General features: G+C 39.9%; 1 protein-coding gene across 2 annotated transcripts in view; it reads left to right on the top strand.

Annotated features, from left to right (window-relative positions):
- The window catches only part of LOC121898799 (ATP-binding cassette sub-family G member 4-like), a 32,099-nt gene that overhangs the window by 10,745 nt on the left and 1,685 nt on the right, over nucleotides 1–19,669 (top strand). For both annotated transcript variants that reach the window (XM_042414234.1, XM_042414233.1), the window contains exons 2-14: nucleotides 1,661–1,929; nucleotides 11,651–11,768; nucleotides 12,106–12,238; nucleotides 12,459–12,509; nucleotides 13,261–13,406; nucleotides 14,547–14,670; nucleotides 14,867–14,981; nucleotides 15,139–15,281; nucleotides 16,363–16,461; nucleotides 16,671–16,839; nucleotides 16,995–17,095; nucleotides 18,258–18,416; nucleotides 18,501–18,619. In XM_042414234.1, coding sequence (XP_042270168.1) covers nucleotides 1,674–1,929; nucleotides 11,651–11,768; nucleotides 12,106–12,238; nucleotides 12,459–12,509; nucleotides 13,261–13,406; nucleotides 14,547–14,670; nucleotides 14,867–14,981; nucleotides 15,139–15,281; nucleotides 16,363–16,461; nucleotides 16,671–16,839; nucleotides 16,995–17,095; nucleotides 18,258–18,416; nucleotides 18,501–18,619 — 1,733 coding nt within the window. In that variant the 5' untranslated portion in view covers nucleotides 1,661–1,673. The remainder of the gene's footprint in view (nucleotides 1–1,660; nucleotides 1,930–11,650; nucleotides 11,769–12,105; nucleotides 12,239–12,458; nucleotides 12,510–13,260; nucleotides 13,407–14,546; nucleotides 14,671–14,866; nucleotides 14,982–15,138; nucleotides 15,282–16,362; nucleotides 16,462–16,670; nucleotides 16,840–16,994; nucleotides 17,096–18,257; nucleotides 18,417–18,500; nucleotides 18,620–19,669) is intronic.

Raw genomic sequence — 19,669 nt, 5'->3', positions numbered from 1 at the left:
ATGTTATTATAAGTTGAGTTTTGCTCAGTTTTGTGGTTTTGTACATACTTTTGGTTACACATGTAGCATAGTTTCAGTTTTTGTAAATAAGACATCCTTTTTTCATACACGGACAAAGTCTCTCACATCCGCCTCCTACCACCTTCCTAGCCACTCTGGTCAGGCTTCCCCACAAGCGCTTACACAAAGTACAGATGAGGCTGATAGGAATGTCATTGTTTTTACAGGTCTTCAGTACTAAAGTTTGACCTAATGATGGCATTAAACAACAATTCAGGGGATCAAAATTATGTTTCAACTGATCCTTTGGGGACTATGAACTTCTGTACAAAATTTCATGGCAGCCCATACAATAGTTGCTGAGATATTTTAGTTTGGACCAAAATGCTGCACCAACTGACCGACCAACCATCCCTAGAGCCACATTACTAGCTTGGGTCAGAGAGATGAATTCCCACTTGGTCCAGTGTTCATGGATGTATATACCATGATTATAGCTCAACATGAGGTTAGATATCAAAGTCAAGCTAAGCATCTGCACTTCCATACAGTCACTACTTGATTTCAAATCCAATGTGGAGATTTGAATCACTGTCCACATACTTCTGGACTGCACTGGTGCTGTAGAACTGCAACTCTGTCAGTACTGCTTAATAAACATTTCATTTGAATTCACACTCACCTCACTTTACCATCAGCTTATTCCAGCTACCAACACTGATAACTTCACCTTCTGGTAACAATATATCACATCATCATTATGTGGTTTATTTTCATTTTCATTTTGCATTCTTCCTGTGGCGTTGTGAACTGTCTACTTGTGGACTATATAGAAATTAAATGCCAAAGGTACCTTTATGTAGTGCTGTCTGAAATTTAGAGTTTGTTGCCAGCTTGTTTTGATGTCAGGCCTTTTCTTGTATCTGAACAGTTCTCTGGCAGCTGAACAACATACTGATCTATAAGTGTTTATTATTATGTCTGTGTGAGCAGCATATGTTAGCATGTATGTATAGTGGATGTGTCACCACTAAAGCAGATAAATATGACAGCCCTTCCTTACCTCTTGGTTTTAGCCCTGCGTGCCCACAGCATCTGGATTCTCCAGCCATGAAAATGAAGAAATTGCTAGTCTCACATTGTAGTGTGAATGGAGAAAACACTGACATGTTATTAAGAAATCGAACATAAAGGTCAAAGATATTGCTGGGATTGTTTTGGCATGATTCCCTGTGGTTATTCTTTAGCAACCTTGTATTTGTTTACTGCCTTCAAAAGCAGTTCCGCTCCATGATCAGTCCAAACAACTGTCACATTGACTCATGGCCTGTATACTTGCTGTGTTAGCTACAAACAATGCTTTGAAAGTGGCGTGAAGTCTTTTCCTTTTTTTTCCTCCTCTGTTTTGTTGTGTTTTGGGCATAATGTAAAGCTGCTTGCAGGCTCAAGTGCCCTGCTGTTTTGTAGCTTCAATCTGGATGGAGAGCTTTTAGAAAATGACCTCCAAATATGTTATCAAGGCATCAAATCCCCAGCTGCGGCTGTAAAATTAGACATGCCAGCAGGTAATGATGCATGACTGACCTCCCTTTTTTCTGATTTTGTCTTCCTTACCTCTTCTGCCTTTACTGTCCATCTTCTGTTACCTGTTCTCTCACAGACAGAGAGCAGGCATGGATAATAAGGCGCTGGAACCTGATTCTGTGAGTATCCCCATGGAGGAGGCCATCATGTGTAATGGAGGCAGCCAGACACTGGCCCAGCCTCAGCAGCAGCAGGACGCATCCAAGTTGACTCACCTGAAGAAGGTTGAGAACCAGATCACGGAAGCGCAGCGCTTCTCCCACCTGCCCAAACGCTTGGCCGTGGACCTAGAGTTCATTGACCTCTCCTACACCATTCAGGAGGGACCATGCTGGAGGAGGAGAGGTAACACACATCCACCCATCCTTCATTCGTCAGTCATGTCTTTAAACCAGTTTGTTAGGAGTGAGGATATAAGCTGCAAGTCCAGGTTCCATTGAAATGAAAACAAGAAGAGTTCTAGTAAACAGAAGACTGATTGTGCACCAAGCTTTCTTAAATTCTAAGAATCTCTGAACTCTTCTTCCAAAATATATTTCCTCATTTGGGGTTTTGATGGTGATGATGGCGTTGCAGAGCACTTTCAATCCTTGAAGCCTTTCTCTAGTTTTCAGACTTTCTGTTTGAGCTCGTCATCATCTCTCAATAGAAATTCTTTGCAGCTTGACAAACGATTCAGACCAAAGCCAGTTTCTGCAGTAAAGATGTCAGAAGATGCTTTATGTAAAATTGTTTTCACTCATCATGAGGTCACATCAGAAAAATATGTTAAATTAGCCTTCTGTAGTTCACTGTAGTTCACTTTTAGGAGTGACTAACTCTAAATGACACACAGAATTAAAGCAACAGTCCTCGAATATAAGACAACCCACACTTTTTCAAATGTAATTTCCAGAATAAAATATTATCTTATATTTGGGCCAATACGGTAATTTAAGTTTTGATTAAGTTTTGCAACCTGTCTAATAATGTAAAATCCAAAATCTAAATTTACAGCTCACAGCAGAATAAACTATTAAGTGTTGTAGAAATTAGTGAATGGGTGAATATGCAAATTATAGCTAAATACATTTATTGCTTCCAGTTGTTGCTTGCACAGTTAGCTGTGGTCTTTCACAACTAGCATAAGTTAATGTAGTTGCAGCTACTGTGCTAGTAAGAAGTGGATGGTGTGTATTCAGGTATGTTTGGGAAAAACCATTAACATATGTAACACAGTGAGCACAGACAGTGGAGATGTGGTTTGAGAAATTACTTTTTTGATACATGAAAACATTGAAATGTATTGTAAGTGACCAGAATTAAACCTTTTCAACCATATTGCAAGCCAAGTGGTCAGTCAGTCTTTGACACTAAAAGGATACATCTTGTGTGAATTATTACTTTGAATTCTTGTGCTTCGATGATGCAAGTCAAATAGAAATCTGCAAATGCCAGGTGGTAGGTAGGTGTGTGTTTGGTCTGTTCAGTTGTGTTTTGAGTATGAGGACATACATATAAGTTGTGCAGACATCCGACAAAAGTGGCCAGTAATAAGAAGTGGTAGCTTAATGCCAGCTTTGCTCTGCTGCTTCCGGCCCAGCAGTTACAGCGAGGTCATTAACTCACTTCCATTTGGCCTTGCAGCAGCTCCATCCTCTGCAAGTGGCAGTCAGAGTAAGAAAAATAATATAATATTTCTCTCTCATCCTTAGTTTGTTTCCTTCTGCACTCTCTCATGTCAGTAACACCAGTACAATAAACCAGTAGCACATGACTGATTGAGCAGTAAGCGATAAATTACTCACAGTAACTGTAGCAAACCCTCTATTGATCTTTGTTGTTGAGATCATTTCCCCAAACAGAGACAGAGGGAGCTGAGGAGGGAGCAGGGCTGATTGTTTCTGACACACTGCCCTCTCCATGATCCATCACTGTCCATGGATTTCACGGAGAGGATCAAGTGACATGCGAGTTATAGACATTAATATAAAAGATGCAAGCTTTGAATGTGGTGCCATTGTGTGTATTTTATTCAGTGCAGATCAAAATTATTTGCACTGAAGGTAATGATCCATATGCAGCTCAGACTTCAGTCACTACATCTTCTGTTGAATGGATAGTTGACATACAGAATATTTGCAAGCATGTTTTCTGTGCAGGTATGATAAAGGATACTGTATCTGTAAATGTTTAATTCAGCTCAGGCCTATATACACACTTTTTATTTAATAAATTACTCAGCAACCACCTGTTCATACCCTCTTTTCATGACAGATTTATTGCATTATGGTTGGTTCTGATTTCTCTCAGTAAACCCTTTACAAGGAAGTAACAAACTAAAGATCACAGCTGAGCTTAAAATAGTGTTTTCACCAGTGAATGGAGCGCCCAAAAGGCTTTGATTGGTAACAATGATGACTCACTACATTCAATCCAGCTTGAGGATTTGTGTTTAAAAATTGTTTGTTCATGTACTAACCACATATTGACTTAAATGTTAAGGTTGTCCTTATGGTTAGGCACTAGAGGAAGGGCAAAGGGATCATTAAATCAAAAGCATTTATCCCTTCTGTTGAAGAATTAAAGATTTTTTTGTAAAGGAGACATTTTTGGGCTGACAGTAGAGGTACTGGAAATGTCAAACAGTCACCTATCACTATTTACCATGCTTCCTGAAGAAACACTTCTAGAGAGCAGCTGTTTGCCGGGAAGTTAACTAGATGTACATTTGCCAAAACAACCAGTTAGTCTTCATCCTTTTCTCTTGTAAAACTAAAACATACTGTTTACTGTAAGGAACACTTCTGATAAAGAACAAATCTCACCCTCATGTTGCGTGTCCAAGAATATTGTTGGGTGGCATCCTCCTTGCCTCATTCTGGCCTGCCAAGCCATAATGGGCTTCAGTCATACCATTTAGAGCAGTATAGTGTTTTTTATTCAAAAGCAACAATGTTTGTCTTTGTCTTTTCACTTTGGGGAGACCTAAGTATCACTCATTCAGTAAATGTGTGCAAGCAGTAGTAGAAGACTGTAAATTTGTGTTTGATGCAGTAAACCAGCCAGTCTCTACCTATGAGTCTGATGTTAAGTGCATGTGTTACGAGTATAATCTCTGAGGTTTCCAGTAAGTGCTGCATTGCCTGAGACAGGTTAGGTCATCAATAATGTAGCTGACTACATGAGCCAAAGGACAGAGGAGAGGAGAGGAGAGGAGAGGAGAGGAGAGGAGAGGAGAGGAGAGGAGAGGAGAGGAGAGGAGAGGACAGGACAGGAGAGAAGAGGAGAGGAAAGAAGAGGAGAGGAGAGGAGGGGATAGGAGAGGAAAGAAGAGGAGAGGAGGGGATAGGAGAGGAAAGAAGAGGAGAGGAGGGGATAGGACAGGAGAGGAGAGGAGAGGAAAGAAGAGGAGAGGAGAGGAGATGAGAGGAAAGAAGAGGAGAGGAGAGGAAAGAAGAGGAGAGGAGAGGAGAGGAGAGGAGAGGAGAGGAGAGGAGAGGAGAGGAGAGGAGAGGAGAGGAAAGAAGAGGAGAGGGGAGGAGAGGAAAGAAGAGGAGAGGAGGGGATAGGACAGGAGAGGAGAGGAGAGGAAAGAAGAGGAGAGGAGAGGAGAGGACAGGAGAGGAGAGGAGAGGAAAGAAGAGGAGAGGAGAGGAAAGAAGAGGAGAGGAGGGGATAGGACAGGAGAGGAGAGGAGAGGAAAGAAGAGGAGAGGAGAGGACAGGAGAGGAGAGGAGAGGAAAGAAGAGGAGAGGAGAGGAGATGAGAGGAAAGAAGAGGAGAGGAGAGGAAAGAAGAGGAGAGGAGAGGAGAGGAGAGGAGAGGAGAGGAGAGGAGAGGAGAGGAAAGAAGAGGAGAGGAGAGGAGAGGACAGGAGAGGAGAGGAGAGGAAAGAAGAGGAGAGGAGAGGAAAGAAGAGGAGAGGAGAGGAGAGGAGAGGAAAGAAGAGGAGAGGAGAGGAGAGGACAGGAGAGGAGAGGAGAGGAGAGGAAAGAAGAGGAGAGGGGAGGAGAGGAAAGAAGAGGAGAGGAGGGGATAGGACAGGAGAGGAGAGGAGAGGAAAGAAGAGGAGAGGAGAGGAGAGGACAGGAGAGGAGAGGAGAGGAAAGAAGAGAGGAGGGGATAGGAGAGGAAAGAAGAGGAGAGGAGAGGAGAGGACAGGAGAGGAGAGGAAAGAAGAGTAGAGGAGGGGATAGGAGAGGAAAGAAGAGGAGAGGAGAGGAGAGGAGAGGAAAGAAGAGGAGAGGAGAGGAAAGAAGAGGAGAGGAGAGGAGAGGAGAGGAAAGAAGAGGAGAGGAGGGGAGAGGAGAGGAAAGAAGAGGAGAGGAGAGGACAGGAGAGGAGAGGAAAGAAGAGGAGAGGAGAGGAAAGAAGAGGAGAGGAGGGGATAGGAGAGGAAAGACCACAAAGACCAGCCCTTTAAACAGTGCCAAGCCAGACCACTACCCCACAACCTTTTGGCCGAATCTGTGCCTTTCCCGTCCCCAGGACATTACATGCATAAATATGCATGAAAATTATCTGTATAATACATTACATTATCAAGCAAAGTGTCCTGCACTTTGTCCTAATTGCAATTTGAAGATACATCATGTAAAACCTTAATAAAAACTGCCTAGAAAGCTGAAAAAATAGGATTTTAGCCCGTCCTCACTCTCTAACACCAAACTTCACCATGCGATTGATTGGAATCTTTCAGAAATCTTATTTTTTTTGTTTTAGACATAAAATACATTTTCTCATCAGAAAATTCTTAATATGTTAGTTACAATACATATTTTAGTCGTGTCCCCAGGTTTTCACTCAGTCCCTGACACGTTCCCCCCTCTAAAAATTTGGGACATTCCAAAAGTCACATGATCAACAGGAAGCGGCATCATTTGAGTCTCCCTAAAACCATGGGAAGACCAAATGAAAGTTCTTTCACTCTATTTTCTGTATTTTTGATCATATTGTAACTATGACTGAGAGCATAAATCTCAATGTTAATTCCTGTTACCTAAATTATTTATATTTATATATTTATATATGTTATCATGTTTTGTTTTGTTTTTTTAAGATAGTTTTGGTAAACCACATGAAGGTGCTAAGTGTTCTCATGCTATTAGCATTGATGCCATGTGGCTACATTTCAGTATTTGCTAATGCTATGCTAAAAACTCACTCCTGTTACTTCCAGTCCTGTTACTCATATGAAGAATTTGTCATTTAGAAACAATAAAAAAATGAAATAAATAAAATGGCCATTACACATTTTGAATAGTTAAACATGTGTGGTATTAGATACAGTGCTGAAAAAAGATAAAGAATGAAGTTTAATTTTTAAAAGTTACAACATGCAAATGGAACCGATTCGGTGGAATGACCTTTTTACGCATAGTGAGCCATTAGGCCAATTTAGCCTGACCAAACAAAAAATTCTACAGGACCCTTGCCTCTTGTGAATACAGAATACTTGAGTCCCAGTATGTATAGCCTCTCAGAGAAACACGCTCCCATCTTCCTGCAGACGGCAGACAGTAAGGACAATACAGATTTATTTCTTTCTCTCTCTCAACCCAACCGGTCAAGGCAGATGGCCGCTCACCAAGAGCCGGGTTCAGCTTGAGGTTTCTACCTGTTAAAGGGGAGTTTTTCCTTACCACTGTCGCCAAGTGCTTTCTCATGGGGGAACTGTTGGGCCTCTGTATATTAAAGAGTATGGTCTAGACCTGCTCTATGTGAAAAGTGCCCTGAGATGACTTTTTGTTGTGATTTGGCGCTATATAAATAAAAATTGATTGATTGATTGATTGATAACACACTATGATACACATGTCATCCCCTGACCTCTTAGGGAGAGGGAGCTTATACAGCACTCTCCACCTGAAATACCCAGGTAATGCTGCCACTGATGCTCCTTGACCTTTCTTAGCACTGTAAAGTTCTTAGTCTTCTCTAGAGCTGCATACAGAACCTTCCCTTTCATGTTAGGGTTCCCCAGGCTCAGGCACAAAAGACAGCAGCCTTCCTTCTTCTGCTCACCAGCCTTCGGTGCCTGTCTCCAGTGGAAATGTTGGTGGCTCCTCGCCCTGCAGCTAACTGAAGGAGTCCAGTGCTTATGCAGACAGGGACCTGCCCTCTCAGCCTCTCCAAAAGTCTCAGACTTTACAGCAGACTCCTCTGATAGCTGCTGCGGTGTCTTCTAGTCCAAACCGTCCATTTCAGGTGGCCCAGTGTGATAATGTCAGCCCTCACAAAGCAGCTCTGCATAGTCCCTGAGTAATTGCTGCCAAGCTGAATCAAAGGAGTGTGGAACATGGGCTCCTCACACACGGCCCTGGCCCCACGCCCACGTCCTCATCTGCCAGCTTTTGAGCATAGAACAGTAGCAATCCAGTGATATCCACTGGATTGCTACTGATAGAAACCCCCTAATAGAAAGGGCTGCTGGTCCAGAACTAGGCCACTGGAGAGGCGAAAAGAGAAAACAAGAAGAGGAGAGGAAACAAGGAGAAGAGGGGAAAAAAGAAGAAGAGAGGAGAGGAGAGAAAACAATGAAAAGAGAGGAAAAAAGGAGAAGAGAGGAGAGGAGAGAAAACAAGGTGAGGAGAGGAGAGGAAACAAGGAGAGGAGAGGTGAAGTAAATTGAGGCAGGGTGACGTGTGTTCCAGGAAACATAAATATAAATTCCTCTCAAGCTTTAATGAAACAGGTAAACACTTACTGTAGATGATTTGCAAATACTTTTTTTATTGATGTATTGCTCAGTTTGAGTCCAACATCTAAATGCACTTGTTTCAACTTGTTTGAAGTGTCCTTTCAATAGTAAGTTAGTACAGCTCTCTAAAACCTCTTTGACTATGTTTGCACAGCCACAATACAGAATGTGTCACAGCACTGTGTAAATGAAGCATGCAGTGAGCTTTAGGAGTTTCTCAATATTTTTACAATAGTAATCCGGCTGTGGTTCTTCCATCCAATCCTTCCATCAATCATTATATCCAACTTGTTGAATGAATTTATACACCACATACACTTTATGCATTTCCCAAATGTCTTTACATCACTAATAACAGCAAGCATCTGATGTATTTTGACCCAAATAATGTGCAAGTTGCCCTGTTTTTATTATTTGGGCCAAGTGTTAAACCCAAAACACTGCTGCAAGCCAAGATGACAGCAGAAAACGTAAAGCTTAGAGGTATAGCTTACAGCTATATGTATATAGACATAATGGGTGTGTATGATGGGCAGAGAGGCAATTATTTTAATGATTCAAAAACAATTATGAAAGAAAATCTGATTAAAGACAACTACCTGTCTATATTTAGATCATTATGTTCTACATATTTTCAAGTTTCACATATTTAGCTTTCTTTTTTTTCCTAAAAACATACTTTGATATAGAAATAAGTACAAATTTGACATCAAGAGGAAAAAAATACCACTCAGAAAAAACAAAAACAAGAAACCACATATCCCAAATAGATCTCAATGCTAGTTATACTCAAGCTACATGTTTTGAATGAACATCCATTATCCTGTTGAGGGTCACAGGGGGGCTTGAGTCTATCCCAGCATGCAATGAGCAAGAGACGGGGTACAAACTGGACACACTGCTGATATATAAGGTAATATTATGCCCACGGCATGGTACTGAAAACCATGGTGAGCTGCCACAACCTTGCACATTGTAGTTTTTTTGTAGTTTCATTGAAGAATCACCTACATTTAAACCTCTCACGATTTAGGTCATCACTTGTGCTCTGAGCTCAGCGTTGGTTTTAGAACATTTAGGTCAACAAACAGGTGCAGACAGAAACTAAACCACAACACTTCTATCACTCATTGTCCATCATGGCCCCAACAAAAAGTTTATGGCTATCTGCAGCAAACCATTCTCATGCTTCCCTTACTCTAGTCCCTCTCCCTGACATCTGCCCTCTGACTGGAGCAGAAAATTTTGACAGAAAATTCCTTCTATCAGTAGCTGTGTTTCTCTCCTCAAACTCACTGAAAACCTATGCCACCAGGCTCAGTCCTTGTACCAATTTTTTTCCTCTATAATGTATGTGGTTTGCAATTGAAGGGTATCCTTCCATTCACATTCAAAAATAGAGGCACTGTACAGGAGGAGAACATTTGATTTATTTAAAATTTATTTAAACATCATTTTTATTTCATTTATTTTATTTATTTGATGTCATCCCAATGATCCTGGAGCTATTTAATTATTATACAATAGTAGATTAAAGGTAAAATGCTGTGTTTTTAAACTTCACTTTTAGTTTATTTTTTAAAAGTTACATATACCTTATATGTCAAATGTTATTCTAATTTTTATCCTTATTTCCATTGTTAAGAATTGACTGTTCATCATTTAGAATTTTAGTATTTACTCCTTTAAAATTGTCCATATATTCTTTGATACTTGTATCCATACTAGAAGTCATTTTTCTGTATTTTCAAGTACATTAAGATAATTTGTTTTATTGTCGGTAGTGCAGATGTGTGCAGACTGTGTTTGCGTTACATTATCAGGCATCCTATACAGTGTAGAGATCACTTCCTTAAGATCATGATCAATATAATGTTTAGACTCTATTTTTAGACTGAGTGGTAGCATCTGTCAACTCAAACTGTTTTTTTATTCACCCAATGACTTTATGGTTCCAACCTTTACAATCCGTAAAACCATCTAAACAATCTATATTATACTACATTTTATTCATAAGCAACTATTTAGTGTCTTATAACCTGACATGAACAATTAATTCATTATGATGGAAGCCCCTTCTTCACTGACTACATCAACTACATCACAGGAGGTCTTAATTAAAGAATCATCCAATTGTTTTTATTATTTTCAGGTGGATTCATACGGAGGATGATTAAGTATTTTCATCATGCTCAATTCCAAATTGTGTATGCTGAAGAATGTACTGGAACATATCTTATCCCTCCAAATAAAACATATCATTATACTTTTAATCTCTTTAAACTTATGGCTGAAATTTAAAAAGATAGAGATAAAGGTGTCACTGTCCATCTTTTAAGGTCCTCTCTTGCTGTTTTTAAACATTCTGTTTGTTCTTGTTGAATAATGTGATATTTCCCTTGTTATTGTTAAAGGACCGGTACACAATTTTTCAAGTGTGTCTTAAAGGGGCAGCATGTACAATTTAGTGGCATCTAGCAGAACTGACTTAAAAGGAATATAATATTCATAAGTATAAGTTTGAATTAGTGTATAATCACCTGAAAATAAGAATTGTTGTGTTTTCATTACCTTAGAATGAGCCCTTTATATCTACATAGGGAGTGGGTCCTCTTCCATGGAGCCCACCTTGTTGCACTGCCATAATTCTACAGTAGCTCGGAATGGACAAACCAAACACTGGCTCTAGTGAGGGCTTTTTGCATTTTTTGCAAGTTTCATGGCCTCCGCAGGTTTTCCTACATGCTTGGAAGGGGGACAGGAGGTATTCAGTTTGTTCCAGTCTGCAACCTCAGTGTTAGATGCCACTAAATCCTACACACTAGAACTTTAAAACAACAGTCAGGTGCCCAAACATTGAAACAAGTTTTTCTTGCCATAATTATTCCTCCTGTTCATACTGACCATTAGAAGATCCCTTCATAATGCACTTACAATGTAAGTGATGGGGGACAAAATCCACATGTATTTAAAAGATTATCTGAAGCTAATATGAAGCTTCAGCGTCCAAATGAGTCAAATCAAGAAGATATCTTTCAACGTTACAGTCTTTTTAGTGCCAAAGTCCCTGTTTTTGTTACTATACTTCCACAGCAGAGATATGACTAACTCAGACCACTGAAGCCTCATATAAGCTTCAGATAAACTTTTAAATGCATTTTTACACAAAATGACTGTGTGGACACACTGTGGATTTTGTGTGCCATCACTTTCATTGAAAGAACATTTGAAGGGGATCTTTTAACAGCCAGTATGAACAGGAGGAGGAAAACCTCTTTCAGTGTTCATATGGGCACCTGACTGTTGTTTTTAGACACACTTGAAAAATTGTGAACCCATCCTTTAATAAAGCTAAGCTGAAGCAAAGTGGTCTGTTGTCTCCAGGTTTCAAAGCCTTACTGAAGTGCCTGTCTGGGAGATTCTGCAATCGGGAGCTGATAGGAATCATGGGACCCTCTGGGGCCGGGAAGTCCACTTTGATGAACATTCTGGCTGGATACAGGTGAGACAGCAAAGGTCCCCTTTACAGTTATAGTAAAAGAATAGTAACCTTGTCCTCAATATTATGAGAATGTAAATTAATATTTTAAAAAAGGTAAATGAAGTAAATTAACTCTTTCTCATGTAAAAAGCAATTTCTGAACAAACTACCAAAAGCAGGTTAACACACTCAGGAGGAATGAGCTTTCATCTCAGGCATCTTTGGCATATGTACTTCAGGACATATCACTATAGTACATTTCACTATAGTCTGTTTAGCCCATCAAACTGTTCACTATGTGTGTGTGTGTGTGTGTGTCTGTGTGGGTGTGTGTGTGTGTGTCCTCGCTGCTGTGCAGGGAAACAGGGATGAAGGGTCAGATCCTGGTAAATGGGAAACCCAGGGACCTTAGGAAATTCAGGAAAATGTCCTGCTACATCATGCAGGAGGACATGCTGCTGCCACATCTCACTGCACGAGAGGCCATGATGGTGAGCCTTAACTGATCATAGCACAGCCAGGAACATTTGAACTGTAAAAGAAAGAACTGAACTAGAACTGAACTAGAAATTAAACTGTTGATAGTTATTGTGCCAAGGTGCTGCAGGAATGGACTTGTGACTTGAAACTGCCACCTATTGCTGTCACTGTACATTTGGTAAATACCTTTTGCATTACATGATTAGGGCACTTTTTTTCTCTTTGCTGCAGGTTTCAGCCAACCTGAAGCTGGATGAAACTATGGATGTGAAGAAAGAACTGGTGAGCCAAGCAAACATCAGCCACTTGCTTAAAGTACATAAGAAAAATATGTAATAATAATAATAATAATAATAATAATAATAATAATACCCAACCTTAAAAACACCAAAGTTGCATCTTAACTCATAGCTCATAGAAAGGGATGCCAACTTTCTGTGGACCTGCCTACCCACTTTAGATGAAAAGCTACAGAGCTACATGTACTTGTCACTTGAAGCAGTTGTCAAATATCTGGCATTGTTATTTGTAGATCACATTATGTACTCACTCAAGCTGAAATTTTTTTTTTCCTTTCCAAGGTAAATATATCAATCAAGAGCTGATATGGTCTGAAGTATTTGTAAAACCCAACAACTGCCAATTACTTTTCAGTCAGAACAACAGGCAAATCAAAGATAAAAAAGGAAAAGTAACCAGAAAGTTGGAGTAACCAGAAATCATGGTCTGAGGAGACCAGCAGAACCACATCATGTGCAAAAACGCAAAAATTCAATTCTGAGGTCACCAAACTTTAAGATTCTGTCCTTGAAAACCACAAACAAAAGAGGTGATGAGGCACAATGAGTCATTGATGTCAATGATGAGACTGCAACACAATCTCAAACTCCCACTTTCTGGCATTTTCATGTTTGTGTCTGCATCACATCTAGGCCATAAGGTGCAAATGTTAAAAAGAGGGCATTTTATTTGCAGACTGATATTCCTTTAATTTGCCCTCTGTCCCACTTGCTCTCTGTCTTTCTCTGTCCAGGTGAATGAGATTCTCACTGCCTTAGGGCTTCTCGAATGTGCTCACACTCGTACCAGCTCGCTGTCAGGGGGTCAGTGTAAACGTCTGGCCATCGCCCTTGAGCTGGTCAACAATCCACCAGTCATGTTCTTTGACGAGCCCACCAGGTGAGACAGACTGACACTGATGTGCTGTTGATGGTCAAATTTAGACTTATTTAGAACAGATTACATTTTAATTGTGTGAGATGTGTGTCATCTAAAATGGTATACTACCGCTGATGGAAAATGTTGGGTTTTGAATACATTACAAAACTAGAGTTATCTTTGGTTTTTACACTTTATACCAACAATACACTGTGCCAAGTTCATTGGCAATAGATACATCTTAAATGTGAACTTTGAGATTGAACATTAAAATTAAAGATTATTTTGTTAGACAAAAGCTAAAATAATGGAAAAAAACCCAAAGGCAGACTCAGTGGGCCCTGACAGCATATGGCTGTATATTTATAATGAATCTTCTGACATTTGGACATATGGTGTTGGAAAGACTTGAAGCCTTAACAATTATACTCTGAATTATAGTGGTACCATCTGCCAAATGTGGGTGGTTGGGCTCTCTGGGACCCTGGCTCTCTGACAAATGAATTCTTGCAGAGAAGAAAAAATTTCTGGGAGTTCTAGGAGTATCTCTCATGGAAACCCTAATGATCAAATATCTCCCTGCATCCAGATATTACAGGAGTTCACTAGACCCATCAAGCTAACATGTCTTAGTGTAGACTACTAAGAACTTCATGTTATTTATGGAAAGGGAAAAGTTGGTGGATAATATTGAGTGCAATACCTATTTACCATCCTCAAGTGTTCTTCCATAGCGAACCACACCGTTCTTAAAAAATAAGTCCTGTTTATTAAAACTTGGATCTTCGGATATGATAACGTTGTACTCACCAAGTCATTTGCTGAGATGGAATGCTGCAACCTTGCTGAAAAAAAAGTCAGATGTGGCAAGAGCCATGAGCAGTTAGATTATCAGACAGGTCGTAAACAAACCCAAAGGTTAGCTTAACTTTTTTGGTGGAGAAAACAATGAACAGAACAATTATTACTCAAACTGTCTGCCCAAACCCCCATCAAACCAGACCTACCAGACCGACCATAGTTGGGTAACTTTAACTTTTCGATCCAAATAAAGTAGATCAGATAATGTGGATAAACTATTGGCTTTTTTACAACCTGCCTTATTGTCTGAACAATTGACTGTTCCCAGATCTCAGCACTTCATTATGTCTTTCTCTGCAGTGGCTTAGACAGTGCATCATGCTACCAGGTGGTGTCCCTAATGCGTTCTCTGGCGCTGGGAGGTCGGACCATCATCTGCACCATCCACCAACCTAGTGCCAAACTGTTTGAGATGTTTGACAAGGTATGTATCTGTCAATAAATGAGGGAATTAATGAATGGATGACACTAGTATTTATTTATAATATGGGAAGCTGTGGTGCCTGCTTGTAATGTAGCATTCCACACAGACTTTGGCTGTTTAAAGAAAACCAAAAAAAAACAGTTTCTTTTGAAAGGTCATTCATGTGTCTACCTTGAATAATCTTGTCTTCTCACAGCTCTACATTCTCAGTCAGGGTCAGTGTATCTACAAAGGCTCAGTCCCCTACCTCATCCCCTATCTGAAGACTCTGGGACTTTACTGTCCTACCTACCACAACCCTGCAGACTTCAGTATGTCCACTTCACATTTATTCAACCCATCAATATATCCTGTGTAAACTCAGAAAGAAAAAATGATAACACCTGATTAATGCAGAATGGCAACTATTATAAACATTTCTAATTCCTTCATCGCCTTTATATCTTCCTGCTTTTGTCTCTGATTCAGTCATTGAAGTGGCATCAGGAGAGTATGGAGACTTAAACCCTGTGCTGTTTGAGGCAGTGCAAGGTGGAATGTGTGCAATAGAAGAGAAGAAGAACCAGTGTGATACCAATGGCCCATCAGTCTGTGCAACAAAGTACCCCAGGGTGTGTAGAAGATGATGTGCTGGTGCACTGCAGTTTGGGCTGGATTACCAACAGCTGTCGACAGGCAGCCAGCAGAGACTCCAAGTGACAGCTAAAAGGGGACATATTATGTTTTTTGTGATTTTCTGTTATTTATATACTGTTATGATGTTGCATCTTAAACATAGTCAAAGTTCTAAAACTTGAAAGTAATGTATGTAGAAATGCTCCCTGCAAGTCAAAAGCTGGGGCTTCAACTTGCTCTTTGCAACGGTTCTCTCTATCCATTTCATGCTCATAAATGGCTGTCCATTCCATAGCCTTGGTTGCCAAGGTTGTTGCTAAGGTATTCCCATCTGCTGTTTGCATTGATCGGATTTCAACATGTATAGCTGTATTTCAGAAGTTGACATTTACAGAACGAGAAAAAGTAGTGGAATCCTACTAATATAGTTTGTTTTAAGGTTTGTTGACGTAGCCTCCCAAGCGTCCAGCAGTCTGCCGAGGGGCAGGAAGCTAACCAATCAAAACAGTGTGCACCTTGGGAGGGGGACCTCAAAGGGACAAGTGCTAAAAGGGCCTGTTGAGACAGAGGCTGAACTTAGGGGCTGCATAAAGGACCAGTATAAGATAAATAATGTGTTTTTTGAACTGTAAATCACACAAATTTATTCCAGTAAAGCCCCAGAATACAAATACAGATCTGGAAATGTGAATAATATGTCCCCTTTAATATTTAGTGAACAATCTTTCCCCGTTTAACTCTCGGCAAAAAAGCAAAAAATTTTACTTCCTAAATGTTCAATTATTCCTTTAAAAATCAATATATTTTTCATCAAAATATGACCAACTAACTGACATACAGCAACCATGAAGGCATGGTAGTATTGCATTGTAGGAAAACTGGTCAGTTTCTGAGGCAAAATAGATTGGGGGGAACCAGAGGGGAGTGCCCAAAGCTAATTTTTGCCACAGGGTCCAACACCAGGTTAATCCGTCCCTAGCTGCAGTACACTGTGCTATGTTGCACTTTTGTGAAATTGGGTATAATTATAGACACATTTTTCAGTGTAATGAGATAATCTGCCTCCATTTTCCCCAGGATGCTGGACACATAGAGAGCCATACGTTTGCCACAAGCACACTAACGCAGTTCTGTATCCTCTTCAAGAGAACCTTCATCACTATATGCCGAGATCAGGTGGGTGACTCCATCTGCTTGTAAATTGTTGGATAAATATTATATTTGTCCACTGGTCTCAAACACATGTAAAAGGAAGTATCTCTATCAGATGATATATTATTTTGAAATAAAGGCATTTTAAAAAACAATGATAAAACAATCAGGAAGTTTGATAATCTAAGTCTGAGACTCGATGTTTATTTTTCCTCCTTTTGCTCTGTTCTCAGGTTTTGACCCACCTCAGACTGATGTCCCACATCTCCATAGGTGTGTTAATAGGTTTGCTCTATCTGAACATCGGCAATGATGCTAGCAAGGTCTTCAACAACACTGGATTTCTCTTCTTTTCTATGCTCTTCCTCATGTTTGGAGCTCTCATGCCAACTGTGTTAACCTGTGAGTATAAGCCAGGGCAGGAAACTGCATCATATTTGCATTCCATTCATCGTTGATGCTGTTGTGCCCATTATTGAGGTCCAGTTTCAATGCACCATATGCTCTGAGTTGTGTTGACTGGTCTATGTAAACATTTATTATGCACCATTTGTCAGTTCCCCTGGAGATGTCTGTGTTCCTGAGGGAGCATCTCAACTACTGGTACAGCCTGAAAGCCTACTACCTGGCCAAGACTATGGCTGATATTCCATTCCAGGTGAGTTGGTGGTGCTGGGGTCAGAGGGGTTGCTGGGTGGGATCACTAAAAACCTGAGTGCTGACAATCCACACAAAACAAAAAGTACATCTACATAGTACACCACTGCACTCTAGTGTTAGTTGAAGGTACTACTCGGCTCTTGCAGTGGATTACACATTACCAGCATCTCCACAGGATTCAACCTCTGGTGAGTTCTCAGTTAAGGAAACAGTTCACACTTTGATTTTTCTTTCCAAAGTGGAAAAGCTTTCTGCAATGTTCAGAGGCTGGTTCCAGCAAAACACAATGCAAATCTTACCATAAATAAACTAGGGCAGCAACTAACAAATATTTTCATTATCATCTACCAATTATTTTCTTGATCGATTAATCATTTGGTCCATAAAATATCAGAATATTGTGAAATTCCCCTTTACAAGTTCCCAGAGTCCAAGGTGACATCTTCATATGTCTTGTTTTGTCTGGCAAACAGTTAAAAACACAAAGATATTCCATTTACTATCACATTTGGGAAGCAGGAACTCATGAACCTCTGCCATTTTTGTTTGAAAAATTATTAAAACAATTAATGAATTATCAGAATTGTTGCCCATTAATTTTCTGGCGCTAATCAATTATTTGAATTTTGTTGCATGTTTCCTCAGGTGAATAAGTTGAAATATGTGTGTGGTTTTCTATACAGTTTGACAACTCGAATTAGTCATTGTAAATAGTATTGTTACTAACCTGAAAGGAACAGTTAACCCCAAAGTGGTGGCTTTAGTTCCAATGATGGCATGAGAGATCACAATTTTTTTAAACAGCACATATCCACTAGTCCTTATGTTTTCTATTTGTATCTGTTTTATTGTAATTCCATTTTATTTATTGTGTAGCAGCTTTTTTTCAATCCATTCATTTAGCCTCAAAACCTTTGAAGATATTTCTTAACATGCCTTTATTGGAATTTAAAATAACCAGCCTATTCATACAGCTTCAGTTGTTGGGTGGTCATGCTTAGACGGAGGATCAGGGTCTAACTCATTGTGTGTTTCGTTGTGGTAAGATTCAGTGCAGTTCCCACTGACATCAGTACAAGGAAACAGTAGATAAACCAAAGTTTCATTTTGGGGTGAACTATTCCTTTACAAAATAAAAGTTAATGAAGGTGTTATTTTAGGTGATCTGCCCCATCATGTACTGCAGCATAGTGTACTGGATGACAGAGCAGCCTCCTGAGGCCAGCCGCTACCTACTCTTCATTGCCCTGTCCACCTGCACTGCCCTGGTAGCCCAGTCCCTAGGCCTGCTGGTGGGCGCCGCCTCCACCTCACTACAGGTATTGCAGCTTTGCATGGTTAAGTATAGCACACCTTGATGTTATAGATATAAAACAGAATATGTCCTCTGCACCTGTACACAGGTAGCTACATTTGTTGGACCTGTCACAGCTATCCCAGTACTGCTTTTCTCTGGATTCTTTGTCAACTTCGACACAATCCCCAAGTATCTGCAGTGGAGCTCCTATGTGTCTTATGTCAGGTGTGTACCACTACTTGTACCATCACAGCTACTCAGCAACAAAGTATCAATTCACAAAAACAACAAACTATGTATTTGGGTTTACATGTGTACAGTTGTGATGTGGATTACAAGTATCACTGTAAACACCCAGTGATAAACCTGTGTCTTTAACAATTTATTTACTTAATTTTGGTCCATTGACAGCAAGGTATAAGAGAGGCAATGTAGGTCTGTTGGTCAAGTGGTCAGATGGTCTGTCCTGATCAATATATCTTGAAGCACAATTCCCATTTATTACAATTTGGATCTTATTTTTGTAGTATTTCAACTGTTTTACCATACTGTTTAAGTATGGAAGGTCAGGTTTCCTGTGCAATGAGAAATTATTATGGACGTTATGGATACGTTCACTTTTGATTTTTTAAGTGTTGTCGAGATAACCTGGATGAGATGATGTCTTATTTACAACTTGTCAGATTATCTGAACTCTGACCCATTAAGGTATTTTGCGCTGTCGCTTTGTTGCCAGAGCTCAGCAATTAACTTGGTGAAACCAATGTTATAACAGAAAAAAACATTACCCAAAGTGATATAAAACAACCATAACACACATTGGAGTGAAAATTGGTAATCGGTGCCCATGATCCCCAGAATGATTGATTTCTAAATAATTTTTAACACTCATTGGGACCTTTTGTCCAGCACCATTATTATTTCAAAATGTTCTCCTTAATGAACATTGTGACCTATAAAGGCTATAAGCTAATTGCTGAATATATTTGTTGTGAATATTCATAGTCCCTAGAGGATGAATCCTAATGTTTTAGGTGAACTCCTGACCTTTCCTGTACTGTCACCATTATGCCAAAATTTCCAATTGAACATGAGATGACACATATGTTCTTCAGAGCCCTCTCCATTTATACACTCCATGACCTTTCTTCAAGGCCACCTTCAGGTTAAAATGTCAACTTTCAAGAGAATACCTCCTCTCAGCTAATAACCACATTGCCATGACATTTACTGAGCACACTCTGCACCCAAGAGGATTGACCCTACTGACACTAC

Source organism: Thunnus maccoyii, chromosome 6, assembly GCF_910596095.1.
Source record: "Thunnus maccoyii chromosome 6, fThuMac1.1, whole genome shotgun sequence".
NCBI classification, from domain to species: Eukaryota; Metazoa; Chordata; class Actinopteri; order Scombriformes; family Scombridae; genus Thunnus; species Thunnus maccoyii.
The sequence above is the reverse complement of the archived record's forward strand: the minus strand, read 5'-3'. Positions and strand labels throughout refer to the sequence as shown.